The 17,501-nt window shown below is 46.7% G+C and overlaps 1 protein-coding gene across 1 annotated transcript in view; it reads right to left on the reverse strand.

Annotated features, from left to right (window-relative positions):
* MALRD1 (MAM and LDL receptor class A domain containing 1) overlaps window positions 1-17,501 on the reverse strand; it is a 235,355-nt gene that overhangs the window by 56,068 nt on the left and 161,786 nt on the right. Inside the window, exon 30 of the mRNA XM_072154795.1 lies at window positions 9,283-9,484. Within this exon, the coding sequence (XP_072010896.1) occupies window positions 9,283-9,484 (202 nt within the window). The remainder of the gene's footprint in view (window positions 1-9,282; window positions 9,485-17,501) is intronic.

The following is a 17,501-nucleotide window of genomic DNA, read 5'->3' on the forward strand; positions in this document are numbered from 1 at the left end:
AGGCACTCAATCTATCCCATTTTACTGGAGGGCCACCTACCTGCTCCTCTGGTTTGAAAAATGTTTGGGACTGCCACATACAGGCACTATCCAAATTAAATTGTCTCCATAGCAGCCTCCACACGTTGTCTCCATTGCTACCTCCAAAAGTCGTCCATATAGCTGCCTCCATACATCGTCCCTTTATCAAACGAGGTGTGTCAGGCAGAAATTTGGGTTGTTTTCATGGATTCCACATCAAAGTTGTTAACTTTGTCGCCACCCTGCTGTGTTATCCACAAAATATACTGGCAAACTTTTACCATTTAGGGATATTATTTCAGCGCTTCTTGCGCATCTGTTTACATTCCCCTCACCCGGCATATCCTAAACTTATAAGAACGCTACTACACTTGATCTTATACAAAAGGTTCTTAGAAGTGCTGTTTGGGGAGTAGCCTAGAGACAGGGGCTTGGATTGGCGAAAGCTCGCCTGGCAGCGGAACGCCAGCTCCATGCGCATCATGCGCTTCTTGCGCATCTGTTTACATTCCCCTCACCCGCCATATCCCAAACTTATAAGAACGCTACTACACTTAACTTGGTGCAGGCTGGGACCGAGTCTGACCCTGGGGCTGGTCATATACTGCCGACGCAGAGAATTGCGGGGCCTACCTCGGTCCAGGTCTCAAAGGCCTACTATACCTCCTCCCACCCCTCCTCCACCTCCTCCTCCTCCGAATTACCATCCGTGGGCATGGCGCCATCAGTCGGTAGCTCTAGGCACAGCAGCAGTGCCGTCGCTAAGCGACAGCAGGCGGTGCTGAAACTGCTGAGCCTAGGCGATAAAAGGCACACCGCCCAAGAGCTATTACAGGGCATTCCACATCAAAGTTGTTAACTTTGTCGCCACCCTGCTGTGTAATCCCCAAAATATACTTGCAAACTTTTACCATTTAGGGATATTATTTCAGCGCTTCTTGCGCATCTGTTTACATTCCCCTCACCCGGCATATCCTAAACTTATAAGAACGCTACTACACTTGATCTTATACAAAAGGTTCTTAGAAGTGCTGTTTGGGGAGTAGCCTAGAGACAGGGGCTTGGATTGGCGAAAGCTCGCCTGGCAGCGGAGCGCCAGCTCCATGCCAAGATCCAACTAACATAGTTTTAACTGCAGCACCTTTAATCTACTACTAGTTCACTGCCTCCATACATCGTCCCCTTATCAAACGAGCTGTGTCAGGCAGAATTTTGGGTTGTTTTCATGGCTTCCATGTTAACTTTGTCGCCACCCTGCTGTGTAATCCACAAAATATACTGGCAAACTTTTATCATGTACCGATATTATTTGAGCGCTTCTTGCTCACCTCCTTTGGTTCCTCTCTGCCACCCATTGGTTTGAAGCCTGAGTCCATTTAGGGTATGTCGCCATGACACTCTCTAGCCTGCTGCCGCTGCCTCTGCATGCCGTCCCCTATAGTGTCAGGGTCAATTATTGGATGTTTTAGATGCTATCTAGCTTCATTCTGTCACTCTGTCATGGCCATGCTGTTGCCCATAATTTTGGCATAATGGTGCGATTATGCAGCCTCAGAGGCATCCATGCATGCTGCCCCTGCTGTTTCCTGTCCATTTCCGTGGTGTTTCCATCCTTTTCTGAGGTTCCCAGGTGTTTGGCCAAGCTTCCCTGTGCAGAGCCTTGGTCCCCTTGAAAAATGCTCGAGTCTCCCATTGACTTCAATGGGGTTCGTTATTCGAGACGAGCACTCGAGCATCGGGAAAAGTTCGTCTCGAATAACGAGTACCCGAGCATTTTAGTGTTCGCTCATCTCTAATAGTAACATATTTCCCATAGAGCATACTTTGCTGATTCTAGCACACGTGTAATTTTTTGTCTGTATCCCCCACCATTCCCGAGCCGTTAGTTTTGGTATACATTATGCTAATTAGGATCTCTACTGTCAAGTGGGGGGTGCTAAGCTCTCTGCTTAGGACCGGGACCGGTCAACCAACAGTTATAATCTTAATACGCATATTTGTCACCAAAACCAACAGCACTGATTGCTCAGGAATTGTGGGAGGGGGCAAGGGAAAAAATTCCAACTGCATTAGAATGGCTGGAGCACCACCTAATAATAAATGCTAAGATCTGGAATGGATGAAGTTGATGAATACTTCCCCTTATATGAAAAGCTCTGTTCTGTTACATCTGCACATGTATTTCTATAATTGTATGTTCTTGCTTGTATTCCGAACGGACACATTTCCGGATCAGCATAATGTTGTCATCAGTCCAGTCGTGGTGTATAAATTACATCCACTGCCTTAATGCATGAGACTCTAATTGGTTTTCTAATTGCCTGCTCCCTCCTCTGACACTCGGAGTCTCCCACATCCATCCATCTCGGGAGTCCGCAGCTGAAGTACATCCTTCATACATTTGTCCTTGGAATATAATAAAAATAAAATCCTCACCAAAAAAGTAGAAGGCGAAAGTTGCCGATTTCCGGGAGTCCCACGTTCTGCTGTGTGACTAAGCCGACTGTCAACATGAGATTATTATTCAGCTCTTCTAAAAAATTTACTAAAGCCAAATAAATTCCATTAAACTCCGGAGCGGGAACTCGGGAGCTTCTGTTGACATGAAAATCTACAGAGTTCAGCAACAATTTGCAAATGTTCAACAAACAATTTGCAGAATATTCTCATTAATCTCCGTCGCGCTCCTTTCACCTCCTCCCCGTATTTTATGGCCGGCCGTGCATGCCTGGCATGGGAATGTATGACTTTATTATCGAGAGCTCTACTTAAAGTCGTGTGACCGTCTATTGAATAATGCTCGGCTTCTGATTGCCTCTCGGAGATTTGCATAACATATTGGTTGACCATTGATTTTTTTTTCCGTGAGAAATCGGGACATAATGAATATGGGCCATTTGCTTGACTTAACTCTGAGAAATTGATAACGGTAAAGTGACGGATCTCTTAATAGTGGCGTCTGATGGATTGTGCTGAAAATATATGATAAAGCAAGGAGGGTGGGTGATGGCAGAGAAAGATGGAAAAGTCAGTGAGGTAAATGGAAAAGAGAATAAAAATAGAGTTAAAATATGGGCAGAGTCTTGATGGTCGCTGGTGGCCATGTTCCGACTGTGAAATCTCATAGGTATATTGACCATATATCCTGATGCGAACACTCCCATCTCTTAGTCATCTTCGATGCTAGAAGTCGCTACCTCCCCAGTACTACCTGTACTAAAAAATGACAGTATAGGACCAGTGTCGGACTGGGTTTCCCTAGGCCCACCAGAGAAAATCAATTTGGGGGCCCACTCTTCATTATCCCCCAGGAAATATACTCTAGCAGCCTCCAAATTGTGGTGTTTGATTGACCTCTGGGGTGTCTGATGGACCTCTGGGGTTTAGTATTGGGTTGAGCCAGGGCCCACCGGAGGATCCTCTGGTACTCTGGTGGGCCAGTCCGACACTGTATAGGACCATAACCCAACAGGCAGACAGGTGACGTCTATCATCATAGATGACTATATATGACTATGAGGATTAGAATTGGGTCTGAATGGATGTTCCAATCCTCCTCGAAATTGGTCATTTTGCTCATCTCTACTGAGGCAGATCTTTTCACAGCCAGCCACTTGGGAAATCCACTACTGCACACTAAGGCACTCGAAAACCTAAAAGAATTTTTAGCATTTTTCCAGGATCATGGGCAGCTCATCATTGGAACGTAGGTCATATCCCCGTTCTACAAAGCCCCAATCGTAGACAGCAAAGACACATCTTATTTTGCACAAATATCTAAAAAACTGGAAAAAAAAAACGTTTCATAGTTTTTTTGGTGCAAAACTAAAAGGAGCATTCCCCTCTCACCAATTCTCCCATCCACCCGGTCAAGAGTTTCAGCAACAGCTGTAGAGGGTTGTCCTACTCTGTTTCCGTAACTCCAATAGCGATGGATTGAGGTTATGGATACTGTGGAGTAGACTGAGTTACACTGTTTCTTTACCAACAGGAGTCAGGCAGACAGTTTGTTGTGCCGTGCTGCTTCTATATCTCCATTGTTATGGAAATATTATAGGACAAGTAATTAACCCCTTAAGGACGGAGGGTTTTTCGCCTCATTTCTCGCTCTCCAACTTCAAAAATCCCTAACTTTTTCATTTTTCCGTGTACAGACCTGTGTGAGGGCTTATTTTGTGCGTAACGAATTTTACTTTCCCGCAATGTTATTTATTTTAACATGCCGTGTACTGCGAAGCTGAAAAAAAATTCCAAATGTGGAAAAATTGAAAAAAAACCGCACGTGCGTCACGTTCTTGTGGGCTCAGTTTTTACGACTTTCACTCTTCGCTCCAAATAACATGCCTACTTTATTCTTTGGTTCGGTGCGATCGCGGTGATACCAAATTTATATAGGTTTTATTGTGTTTTAATACATTTTCAAAAATTAAACGAATGTGTACAAAAAAGAAAAATTTTTTTTTGCCATCTTCTGACGCTAATAACTTTTTCATACTTTGGCGCACGGAGATGTGTGAGGGGTAATTTTTTGCGAAATGAGGCGACGTTTTCATTGCTACCATTTTGAGGTCTGTGCGACATTTTGATCATTTTTTATTTCATTTTTTATGTTATGTAAAAAGGTGTAAAAGTCGCATTTCGGACATTTGGGCGCCATTTCCCGCCTCGGAGGTCACCGCCGGCCGTAACCGTTTTTATATTTTGATAGATCGGGCATTTTGGGACGCGGCGATACCTAATATGTTTGTGATTTTTACTGTTTGTTATGTTTTATATCCGTTCTAGGGAAAGGGGGGTGATTTGAACTTTTAATATTTTATTGATTTTTTTTATTTTTTAAACTTTTTTTTTTCTTTTTTTTTTCACTATCTTTTAGACCATCTAGGGTACATTAACCCTAGATAGTCAGATCGCTGCTACCATATACTGCAATACTACAGTATTGCAATATATGGCATTTTTGCAGCACATTCATTACAATGAGCCACTGGCTCATTGTAACGAATATGCAGCTGCCAGATAGCCTCGTGTCAAAAGAAGACACGAGGCTACCATGGCAACCGATCGCCGCCCCCCGATGACGTTCGGGGGCGTGGCGATCGAAAAAAAGATGGCGGCGCCCGCGCGCCGCCGTCTTTTAAACGCCGCCGGCGACTTTGCCGGCGGCGTTTAGGGGGTTAATAGCCGCGATCGGTGCAGGCACCGACCGCGGTTATTAGCGGTGGGGGTTTTGTGCAAAATGCAAAAACCCCCACCTCTGTATGAAGAGGACTCAGCCCGTGAGCCCTCTTCATACATCCCTTATACCTCTGCGCCGTAGAGCTACGGCGCAGAGCGTTAAGGGGTTAATTCGGCAACTTCAACCATCTCAGAGAGGGGGAGAGTTGGCTTTTCTAATCTTAGCTTACTAGTGGATTATAATATAGGTGATTTGGGTTATAACCTGGGACCCAAATCATCTAGGGGGCCCATGACCACGCAAACCACCCACCAAGTTTTATACTCAGAAGGACCTTTATCCACAAAATCCTCGTACATCTGTTCCTGCTCTTAATACACATGTACACAAGAGCCATTTCAAGACCTTTAAAGGTCTTCCAAAGGTCCTGAAACCCTTGTTTGATGCAGGCAGAAGGGACACTGCCCCCAAACATCGTCCATTCCCCCAGAAGCTGATTCTAGTACCAGATGTAGGAAGTGATTCCAGACTTGTAGGGGCTATAATATTCATACAGCCCGGGGCCCATGGTGGTCTTACTCCGCCCCTGATCTCCCCTAATATTGTTTATAGGGTAACCCCTATAGAAGAAGTAGCAGAAGTAGCAGTATGGGTGCAGTAATACAGGGATGAGGTGTATTTTTCGGAAGAGAAAGAATCGGTAATAAAAAAAGAAGTAAAAAAATAACAATATTATTCCAAAATAACACAATTCCAACTAAACCACAACACAATGGAATTGTAATATAAGATGTATATGAATTATTAAGATGCCGAGAGAATGATTTCTTCTCCCCTGAATAGTGGGAAATCGTCTCCCAGTAGATTGTGGTGTGGACTGTTTTATCTCAGTGGTCGAAATGCACAGAATTCCCAAAAGAAATAAGTTATTTTCGGCAGAGACGGCCAACTATGGGAAGAGTCTGTGGAGTTTGTGTGCGGCTTCTGACATATTTCATACATTCATCTGATGCTAACAAAGTTTTAGACAACTTTTCTCCCAAATCAACCAACAATGAAGAGGAAATGCTATGTAGAGATGTAGAAATCCGAATAATTTAGCAGTGATATAGAGGGATAGACATTCAGATTCTGAACATGTCACTCCCATCATGCCCCGGGACAATGCAGAGATTTCACATGATTATTACCCTGGGAGGTTCTTTCTCTTAGGCTCATTGTCGCCCCCTGCTGAGCAATGCACTTTGTATGACCTGCTAAGAGATTTTAGGGGACGCGAATGACAACTGCTCTGAGCACAATCTGGCGCACAAAAAACTTGGATACAGATGGTATCAGAGTCGTGTGAATGTAGCATAGCTGGGTTTGTCATTTGGCACAATCCATAACTACCAATCTTTTTCATAGGACTGCAAGATGTGTTACTGCAATGGGAAACTCAGCTCTACTACATCCGACATTTTTAGGTTTGTTCACGTCATGGTTTGAAAAGGATTGAACATGTTTGTCATTGGGGCTAATACTGTCCCCTACGAACAAAATTATGGCTAGAAAAATGGTGGCTCCAATACAAAATCTGTACCTAGCCCCTAAGTATAATGAATTATGATAGCAATCGGTTTATGTAAGGATCGGTTGTGAACGCACCCTCTTAAAAATTAAATTATGCCCTTATTTACATTCTAGTCCACAAGGCCGATAGCACTGGCGATGGTGAGGTAGCAGCAAAGTGCCTAGGTGTTCCTGTGCCCCATAGAAACTAGTATAATAAATGGCTAATAGTAGTGGCCTTCAATGTTTGTTATTTAGGGGACATTTAAACCTTGGATTACGAGCATAATTCGTTATGGGAACATGCTTGCAATACAAATCGCTTGAATACCAAAGCAAGTTTTCACATAGAAAATTATTGAAACCCAGGTGATTGGTTCCACAATAACCAAATACCCTGGATTACAAGAAGAATTTTTACTTGTAATCCAAATCACTCGTATATCAAAGCATTTTCCCATAGAAAATTATCGAAACACAGACAAATTTTTCTACACCCTAAAAATATTTACCCTATATGCTCGAGTATAAACTCGGCTTATAGTCGAGCCAATAAAAAAAAATTAACACTGTACTCACCTTTCCGACGTCCCTCACAGGTCCTTTTCTTGCTTCTGATGCTCTGGTGCCTCTGCGGGTCCTTCGGCTCCTCTTCAGCTCCTCTTCGGGACCCCTCGCGATGCCGGTGGCTTATAAACAAAGGCGTCGGCAAGGGGCTGACATCATTGTGTGTGTCGGCCGAGCACGAAGACCCGAAGAGGAGCCGAATGACCCAAAGAGGAACCGAACAACTGGTGACCCGAAAAGGCACCAGAGCATGCGACGCAAGAAGAGGACCTGCAGGGCATCGGAAAGGTGAGTACAGTGTTAATTTTTTTTAATGAATAGCTTGGCATACTCGGGGTAGGGGCTTGGTGGCTATATACTGGGCGGGATGGGCTGGCTATATGCTGGGTGGGGCTGGAAGGCTATATATTGGGGGGCAGGGGCTGGCAGTATATATACTGGGGGATACGGGCTGATTAGCTTTATACTGGCTGGAAGCTGCGACCAATGCATTTCCCACCCTAGGCTTATACTTGAGTCAATTGGTTTTCCCAGTTTTTTATGTTAAAATTAGGTATCTCGGCTTATACTAGGGTCGGCTTACACTCGAGTATATACGGTAGTACAACATGCAGCCCCTTTAATTCTTTTACTACATCTTCAATGTTGTGTCATACAATTGTGTGAGAGAGGGGGGTGCAGTACAGTAGAGGGGGGAAAGGGTCACATGAAGCTTGTGTTATGAAATTTTGCTTGTGAACCAAGTTATAATTTTACATATCTTGATCTTGATTTCCTCTATTCTAGAACCTCTTGTACTTGTACGGCTGATATTTGCCGAGTCAGCGCACTCTGAGCCTCTGTGACAGGCGGGATTCTGATTTGCAAAGAGCAATCGCAGATAAACTTCGAAGCTTTGTGACCATGTGCTGGCGGCTGAAGCCTCCCCAGGACTGTCTGACATAACGCTGGGCTCACTGAGGAAACACTTCACGTATGTAAACCTTCTGTTAGAACAACTACAAAACATGGTGAAAAGCCCCTAAGAGTCCGCACTGCTCCCTCCTGGTGTGCACAGGACTCATCTGTCGCTCGTGCCAATCCCTTTAAAGCGACACCTTAAGAGTCCGGCCAGAATGTCTGGGCGCGGTATCAGCTGGCGGCGCTTTATTTTAACATGTGCTACCTGGAGGCGGTAACATATTCTTACAACAAGTCTGCAGTGATTTATGTATCATACTACACAGTGATGGAGGTAACAGGACTGATAGTGCTCATGCATGACCAGGAATTTAACAAGCTGTGCACCTGTGAGATATAACATAACCACGGATGTAACTAGCCGTGCACTTGTGTGAGATCACATCATATGACCAGGGATATAACTAGTTGTGCACCTGTGTGACATCATATGACCAGGGATATAACGAGCCGCACACCTGTGGGACATCACATGACCAGAGATATAATGAGTCGTGCACCTGTGTGACATCACATGACCAGGGATATAACGAGCCGTGCACCTGTGTGACATCACATGACCAGGGACATAATAAGTCGTGCACCTGTGTGATATCACATGATCAGGGATATAATGAGCCATGCACCTGTGTGATATCACATGACCAGGGATATAATAAGCCTTGCACCTATGTGATATTACATGACCAGGGATATAAGGAACCTGTGTGACATCACATGACCAGAGATATAATGAGCCATGCACCTGTGTGATATCACATGACCAGGGATATAGCAAGCCATGCACCTGTGTGACATCACATGACCAGGGACCGGTGTTTATCCACAAGAAGTAAACAATGAAGCTTCCTATAGAAAGAGCAGAGATCTAGAAATCAGTGAGGAATCTATAAAGAAAGTATATTGGGAAATTGTAGAACTTTTCATTACACAAACAATATCAATTATTTGCAGAAAATACACAACCCTTTAACCCACCCAATTTATAGAGTAAAACCACTCACCTTCTAGGTGGCAGCCTAATGTAAATGATATATCATCCAAAGCAATGTCCACACTTCTTTTGCCTCCTACTTGAGCTTCGAAAGCCACCTGGAACGGGCTGTAACTCTCCAGGGGGACGGTGCCGTACCTCCATCCCTGCTCCGCGCTCTCGCCCGCCGACCAGAGCAGAATGTTCAGCCCATACTCGGTGACTATAAACACCTGTAAAGCAGCATATAAAAGTTACAGCAAAATGAGCATTAATCACAATATACGGGATTTGGAGGGATCTCTGGCTCGGGGGACTGTACGCGCTGATTGATGGTATAGACAGCGTCACCCAGACAACAATTTATGCCGACGATAAAACCAATCAGTCTTGCTTTAAAGAACTCGCCGCATGATGCATGCAAACCCATCAGAAGAAGTGAATGACTTTGAAAAGCAGCAAAAGGCGAATGTCTAAATAATCAATTTTCTCTCATATTCCACTGACACAATGAGATGATGGGAAACAGGAAATACATGCATAAACAGAATATCCAAATGTGCAAAACAAAAAAATCCGGTTTATTCTATGCAAATGAGAGAAACTGGGAAAGGTGACATTCAAGAATGCGTTTGTACAACGAGGGAGGGAGGAGTATGAAGCTCCCACATTCACCGCAGCTACGGAAAGAAATCACAATGGGGGGAATTCTTTATTGCTCATGCGCACCCGAAAATTATGGATTTTTCCCAAAAAAAAACTGACTGAACTGCCTTCTGTTTTATGAAGGTTTTTAGACCATTTTTGGGCGTTTTCCAACTCGTCTGACAAAGGGGGCATGGCCTCGAGGGAGGGGGAGTGGTTTGGATAATGTGGGAATGGTCATTAGGAGGTTACACCAAATTGTGGCGCATAGTTCAGAGAAGCTTAGAGCAGGTCTACAAGTAGAATTCTACAAACTTTTACTGCGACAGATTTACTATCACAAAGATGATCAAGTGTTGTCCAGCTCTGACCTGAGTGAGTTGGCCCCCCACCTTGTTGAAATCTAACAACTTTCGGAGTTGGAGTTACATTAAATAAATCCCCCCCAATGTGTTACATAGATGAATATTTAAATGTTCACTGTGAAACTTTGCATAACTCAATATTACAATTGGATACAAAAAACTTCCACATTTTGATTACATAGAAGTCTAAGGAGAAGGCAGGGCAGGAGTAAGAAAGGGTTGAGTCACAGCAGCTAGGTCTCTAGGGAGAAACTGCTAGAAAATGGAAAAAAGCCAAAAAAACAAATAATTAGAGATGAGCGAACACTAAAATGCTCGGGTACTCGTTATTCGAGACGAACTTTTCCCGATGCTCGAGTGCTCGTCTCGAATAACGAACCCCATTGAAGTCAATGGGAGACTCGAGCATTTTTCAAGGGGACCAAGGCTCTGCACAGGGAAGCTTGGCCAAACACCTGGGAACCTCAGAAAAGGATGGAAACACCACGGAAATGGACAGGAAACAGCAGGGGCAGCATGCATGGATGCCTCTGAGGCTGCTTAATCGCACCATTATGCCGAAATTATGGGCAACAGCATGGCCATGACAGAGTGACAGAATGAAGCTAGATAGCATCTAAAACATCCAATAATTGACCCTGACACTATAGGGGACGGCATGCAGAGGCAGCGGCAGCAGGCTAGAGAGTGTCATGGCGACATACCCTAATTGGACTCAGGCTTCAAACCAATGGGTGTCAGAGAGGAACCAAAGGAGGTGAGCAAGAAGCGCTCAAATAATATCGGTACATGATAAAAGTTTGCCAGTATATTTTGTGGATTACACAGCAGGGTGGCGACAAAGTTAACATGGAAGCCATGAAAACAACCCAAAATTCTGCCTGACACAGCTCGTTTGATAAGGGGACCATGTATGCTTACAGTTCATGCCAGTCGCTGCACTGGCTGCCAGTCTCCTTTCGAATACAGTTTAAAATAATAATAACCCTCATCCATAAAGCTCTGTATAATGCTGCACCCCCCTACCTCTCCTCTCTTATCTCAGTCTATCGCCCAACCCGTGCTCTTAGATCCGCCAGTGATCTTAGATTAACCTCTACCCTAGTGCGGACCTCCCACTCGCGTCTCCAAGACTTCTCTAGAGCTGCACCAATTCTATGGAATGCTCTGCCCTGGACTATCAGACTAATACCTAACCTCCAAAGTTTCAAACGTGCTCTTAAAACCCATTTCTTTAGGCAAGCCTATAACACTCATTAACTGCATGAAGTTTTAACTCTTCTACTAACCCGTCCTGTGTCGTCCTCCCATCTGTTATCCAGCAACCAACAGGCACCAGACTTCTCTGCAGTCCCATTCACCCTGGACCTGGTATATAAGATGACGGCTGAGTGGTTCAAGCGACAGCAATTCCATTTATTATATTTTTTTCTATTCCCTAAGAAGAATGGCTTGACCATTAAATATTCTTTTACCTCGTGTTACCCCATCATCTTCATAAACCGTAAGCTCTGGCGAGCAGGGACCTCACTCCTGTTGTTCCATACAAATGTTGTGCTCTGTTACATTACATTTGTATTTGTTTCCTATGATTTGTAAAGCGCTACAGAATATGATGACGCTATATAAATAAAGATTATTATTATTATTATTATGGAGGCAGTGAACTAGTAGTAGATTAAAGGTGCTGCAACTATGTTAGTTGGATCTTGGGATGGAGCTGGCGCTCTGCAGCCAGGCGAGTTTTTGCCAATCCAAGCCCCTGTCTCTAGGCTACTCCCCAAACAGCACTTCTAAGAACCTTTTGTATAAGATCAAGTGTAGTAGCGTTCTTATAAGTTTAGGATATGGCGGGTGAGGGGAATGTAAACAGATGCGCAAGAAGCGCTGAAATAATATCCCTAAATGGTAAAAGTTTGCAAGTATATTTTGTGGATTACACAGCAGGGTGGCGACAAAGTTAACAACTTTGATGTGGAATGCCCTGTAATAGCTCTTGGGCGGTGTGCCTTTTATCGCCTAGGCTCAGCAGTTTCAGCACCGCCTGCTGTCGCTTAGCGACGGCACTGCTGCTGTGCCTAGAGCTACCGACTGATGGCGCCATGCCCACGGATGGTAATTCGGAGGAGGAGGAGGTGGAGGAGGGGTGGGAGGAGGTATAGTAGGCCTTTGAGACCTGGACCGAGGTAGGCCCCGCAATTCTCTGCGTCGGCAGTATATGACCAGCCCCAGGGTCAGACTCGGTCCCAGCCTGCACCAAGTTAAGTGTAGTAGCGTTCTTATAAGTTTGGGATATGGCGGGTGAGGGGAATGTAAACAGATGCGCAAGAAGCGCATGATGCGCATGGAGCTGGCGCTCCGCTGCCAGGCGAGCTTTCGCCAATTCAAGCCCCTGTCTCTAGGCTACTCCCCAAACAGCACTTCTAAGAACCTTTTGTATAAGATCAAGTGTAGTAGCGTTCTTATAAGTTTAGGATATGCCGGGTGAGGGGAATGTAAACAGATGCGCAAGAAGCGCATGATGCGCATGGAGCTGGCGCTCCGCTGCCAGGCGAGCTTTCGCCAATTCAAGCCCCTGTCTCTAGGCTACTCCCCAAACAGCACTTCTAAGAACCTTTTGTATAAGATCAAGTGTAGTAGCGTTCTTATAAGTTTAGGATATGCCGGGTGAGGGGAATGTAAACAGATGCGCAAGAAGCGCATGATGCGCATGGAGCTGGCGCTCCGCTGCCAGGCGAGCTTTCGCCAATTCAAGCCCCTGTCTCTAGGCTACTCCCCAAACAGCACTTCTAAGAACCTTTTGTATAAGATCAAGTGTAGTAGCGTTCTTATAAGTTTAGGATATGCCGGGTGAGGGGAATGTAAACAGATGCGCAAGAAGCGCTGAAATAATATCCCTAAATGGTAAAAGTTTGCCAGTATATTTTGTGGATAACACAGCAGGGTGGCGACAAAGTTAACAACTTTGATGTGGAATCCATGAAAACAACCCAAATTTCTGCCTGACACACCTCGTTTGATAAAGGGACGATGTATGGAGGCAGCTATATGGACGACTTTTGGAGGTAGCAATGGAGACAACGTGTGGAGGCTGCTATGGAGACAATTTAATTTGGATAGTGCCTGTATGTGGCAGTCCCAAACATTTTTCAAACCAGAGGAGCAGGTAGGTGGCCCTCCAGTAAAATGGAATAGATTGAGTGCCTGTATGTGGCAGTCCCAAAAATGTTTCAAACCAGAGGAGCAGGTAGGTGGCCCTGCAGTAAAATGGAATAGATTGAGTGCCTGTATGTGGCAGTCCCAAAAATTTTTCAAACCAGAGGAGCAGGTAGGTGGCCCTCCAGTAAAATGGAATAGATTGAGTGCCTGTATGTGGCAGTCCCAAAAATGTTTCAAACCAGAGGAGCAGGTAGGTGGCCCTGCAGTAAAATGGAATAGATTGAGTGCCTGTATGTGGCACTCACAAAAATTGTTTCAAACAGAGGACCGGGTAGGTGGCCCTCCAGAAAAATTAAATGCATGAAGTACTATAGCAAGAGCCAGTGGGCCCTGTCAAAAAATAGCCATTTTCCTCTGCTTTACTGTACAAAGAGGAGGAGAAGGAGGAAAATGAGGAGGAGGAGGAGTGGATCAATTATTCAGGTTGAGCTTCCTTCACCTGGTGGAGATTGGAAATTCTGAGAAATCCAGCCTTTATTCATTTTAATAAGCGTCAGCCTGTCAGCGCTGTCAGTCGACAGGCGTGTACGCTTATCGGTGATGATGCCACCAGCTGCACTGAAAACCCGCTCGGACAAGACGCTAGCGGCAGGGCAGGCAAGAACCTCCAAGGCGTAGAGCGCCAGTTCGTGCCACATGTCCAGCTTTGAAACCCAGTAGTTGTAGGGAGCTGTGTGATCATTTAGGACGATGGTATGGTCAGCTACGTACTCCCTCACCATCTTTCTGTAAATATCAGCCCTACTCTGCCGAGACTGGGGACAGGTGACAGTGTCTTGCTGGGGTGACATAAAGCTGGCAAAAGCCTTGTAAAGCGTACCCTTGCCAGTGCTGGACAAGCTGCCTGCTCGCCTACTCTCCCTCGCTACTTGTCCCGCAGAACTACGCACTCTGCCGCTAGCGCTGTCAGAAGGGAAATACTGTTTCAGCTTGTGCACCAGGGCCTGCTGGTATTCATGCATTCTCACACTCCTTTCCTCTGCAGGGATGAGAGTGGAAAGATTTTGCTTGTACCGTGGGTCCAGGAGAGTGAACACCCAGTAATCGGTGCTGGAATAAATTCTTTGAACGCGAGGGTCACGGGATAGGCAGCCTAGCATGAAATCTGCCATATGCGCCAGAGTACCAACGCGTAAGAATTCACTCCCCTCACTGGCCTGACTGTCCATTTCCTCCTCCTCCAACTCCTCCAACTCCTCTTCTTCTGCCCATACACGCTGAACAGTAAAGGACTCAACAATGGTCCCCTCTTGTGTCTCACCAACATTCTCCTCCTCTTCCTCCTCATCCTCCTCCACCTCCACCTCCTCCGATATGCGCTGAGAAACAGACCTGAGGGTGCTTTGGCTATCAACAAGGGAATATTCTTCCCCTGTCTCTTGTGACGAGCGCAAAGCTTCCGACTTCATGCTGACCAGAGAGTTTTTCAACAGGCCAAGCAGCGGGATGGTGAGGCTGATGATGGCGGCATCGCCACTGACCATCTGTGTTGACTCCTCAAAGTTACTCAGCACCTGACAGATATCAGACATCCACGTCCACTCCTCATTGTAGACTTGAGGAAGCTGACTGACCTGACTACCAGTTCTGGTGGAAGTTGACATCTGGCAGTCTACAATCGCTCTGCGCTGCTGGTAAACTCTGGATAACATGGTCAGTGTTGAATTCCACCTCGTGGGCACGTCGCACAACAGTCGGTGAGCGGGCAGTTGGAGGCGGCGCTGCGCTGCCCTGAGAGTGGCAGCATCTGGGCTGGACTTCCTGAAATGCGCACAGATGCGGCGCACCTTCGTGAGCAAATCAGACAGATTGGGGTATGTCTTGAGGAAACGCTGAACTATCAGATTTAACACATGGGCCAGGCATGGCACATGTGTCAGTCTGCCGAGTTGCAGAGCCGCCACCAGGTTACGGCCGTTGTCACACACAACCATTCCCGGCTTGAGGTTCAGCGGTGCCAGCCACAGATCAGTCTGCGCCGTGATGCCCTGTAATAGCTCTTGGGCGGTGTGCCTTTTGTCGCCTAGGCTCAGCAGTTTGAGCACCGCCTGCTGTCGCTTAGCGACGGCACTGCTGCTGTGCCTAGAGCTACCGACTGATGGCGCCGTGCCCACGGATGGTAGTTCGGAGGAGGAGGTGGAGGAGGGGTGGGAGGAGGAGGAGGCATAGTAGGCCTGAAACACCTGGACCGAGGTAGGCCCCGCAATCCTCGGCGTCGGCAGTATATGAGCAGCCCCAGTGTCAGACTCGGTCCCAGCCGCCACCAAGTTAACCCAATGTGCCGTCAGCGATATATAGTGGCCCTGCCCGGCAGCACTCGTCCACGTGTCCGTGGTCAGGTGGACCTTGTCAGAAACGGCGTTGGTCAGGGCACGGATGATGTTGTCTGACACGTGCTGGTGCAGGGCTGGGACGGCACATCGGGAAAAGTAGTGGCGGCTGGGGACCGAATACCGAGGGGCGGCCGCCGCCATGAGGTTGCGAAAGGCCTCGGTCTCTACTAGCCTATAGGGCAGCATCTACAGGCTAAGCAATCTGGAGATGTGCACATTAAGGGCTTGGGCGTGCGGGTGGGTTGCACTATATTTGCGTTTCCGCTCCAGCGTCTGGGGTATGGAGAGCTGAACGCTGGTGGATGCTGTGGAGGATCGTGGAGGCGACGATGGGGTTTTTGTGGCAGGGTCCTGGGCAGGGGGCTGACTAGCAGCTGACACAGGGGAAGGAGCAGTGGTGTGCACGGCCGGAGGTGAACGGGCTTGTTGCCACTGAGTGGGGTGTTTAGCATTCATATGCCTGCGCATACTGGTGGTAGTTAAGCTAGTAGTGGTGGAACCCCTGCTGAGCCTGGTTTGGCAAATGTTGCACACCACAGTCCGTCGGTCATCCGGTGTTTCCTTAAAGAACCTCCAGACTTCTGAAGATCTAGCCCTCGCCGCAGGAGCCCTCGCCACGGGAGCTTCACTTGTTGACACATTTGGCGCTGATGCACCAGCTCTGGCCCTGCCTCTCCGTCTGGCCCCACCACTGCCTCTTCCAACCTGTTCTGGTCGAGGACTCTCCTCCGTCTCAGAAGCACTGTGTTCACCCGGCCTCTCAACCCAGCTTGGGTCTGTCACCTCATCATCCTCCGATCCCTCAGTCTGCTCCCCCCTCGGACTTCCTGCCCTGACAACAACTTCCCCACTGTCTGACAACCGTGTCTCCTCATCGTCGGACACCTCTTTACACACTTCCACTACGTCAAGAAGGTCATCATCACCCACAGACTGTGACTGTTGGAAAACCTGGGCATCGGAAAATTGCTCAGCAGCAACCGGACAAGTGGTTTGTGACTGTGGGAAGGGTCCAGAAAACAGTTCCTCAGAGTATGCCGGTTCAAATGCCAAATTTTCCTGGGAGGGGGCAGACTGGGGGGGAGGAGGCTGAGGTGCAGGAGCTGGAGGAGTGGCGATTTCGGTGACATGGGTGGACTGCGTGGAAGACTGACTGGTGGTGGACAAATTGCTCGAAGCATTGTCAGCAATCCACGACATCACCTGTTCGCACTGTTCTGGCCTCAACAGTGCTCTACCACGAGTCCCAGTAACTTCAGACATGAACCTAGGGAGTGTAGCTCTGCGGCGTTCCCCTGCTCCCTCATCAGCAGGTGGTGTCTCACCCCGCCCAGGACCACGGCCTCTGACCCCTGCAGTAGTTGGACGCCCACGTCCCCGCCCTCGTCCTCTACCCCTAGCCCTCGGGTTAAACATTTTTAAAATGAGAGTTATAACTTTATTTTTTTTTTTACTTTTTTTTGTTTTTTTTTGTGTTTTTTTTTTTTTGTGTGTTTTTTGTTTTTTTTTGAGTTTTTAAAACCAAACAATGCTATCCTATTGCTATGGCTATTTTCTAGCCAAGTATCAAAGCACACTACTATGCCAGATGAGATGACACTGAGTTAGTGCCTAATTGAAATCCAACCCCTACTAAATTTTCCCACTTCGGTCTTTGCTATGGATATGTGCGTCACTAAGCGCAGAAC

This window comes from Engystomops pustulosus, chromosome 5 (genome assembly GCF_040894005.1).
Source record: "Engystomops pustulosus chromosome 5, aEngPut4.maternal, whole genome shotgun sequence".
Lineage (NCBI taxonomy): Eukaryota > Metazoa > Chordata > Amphibia > Anura > Leptodactylidae > Engystomops > Engystomops pustulosus.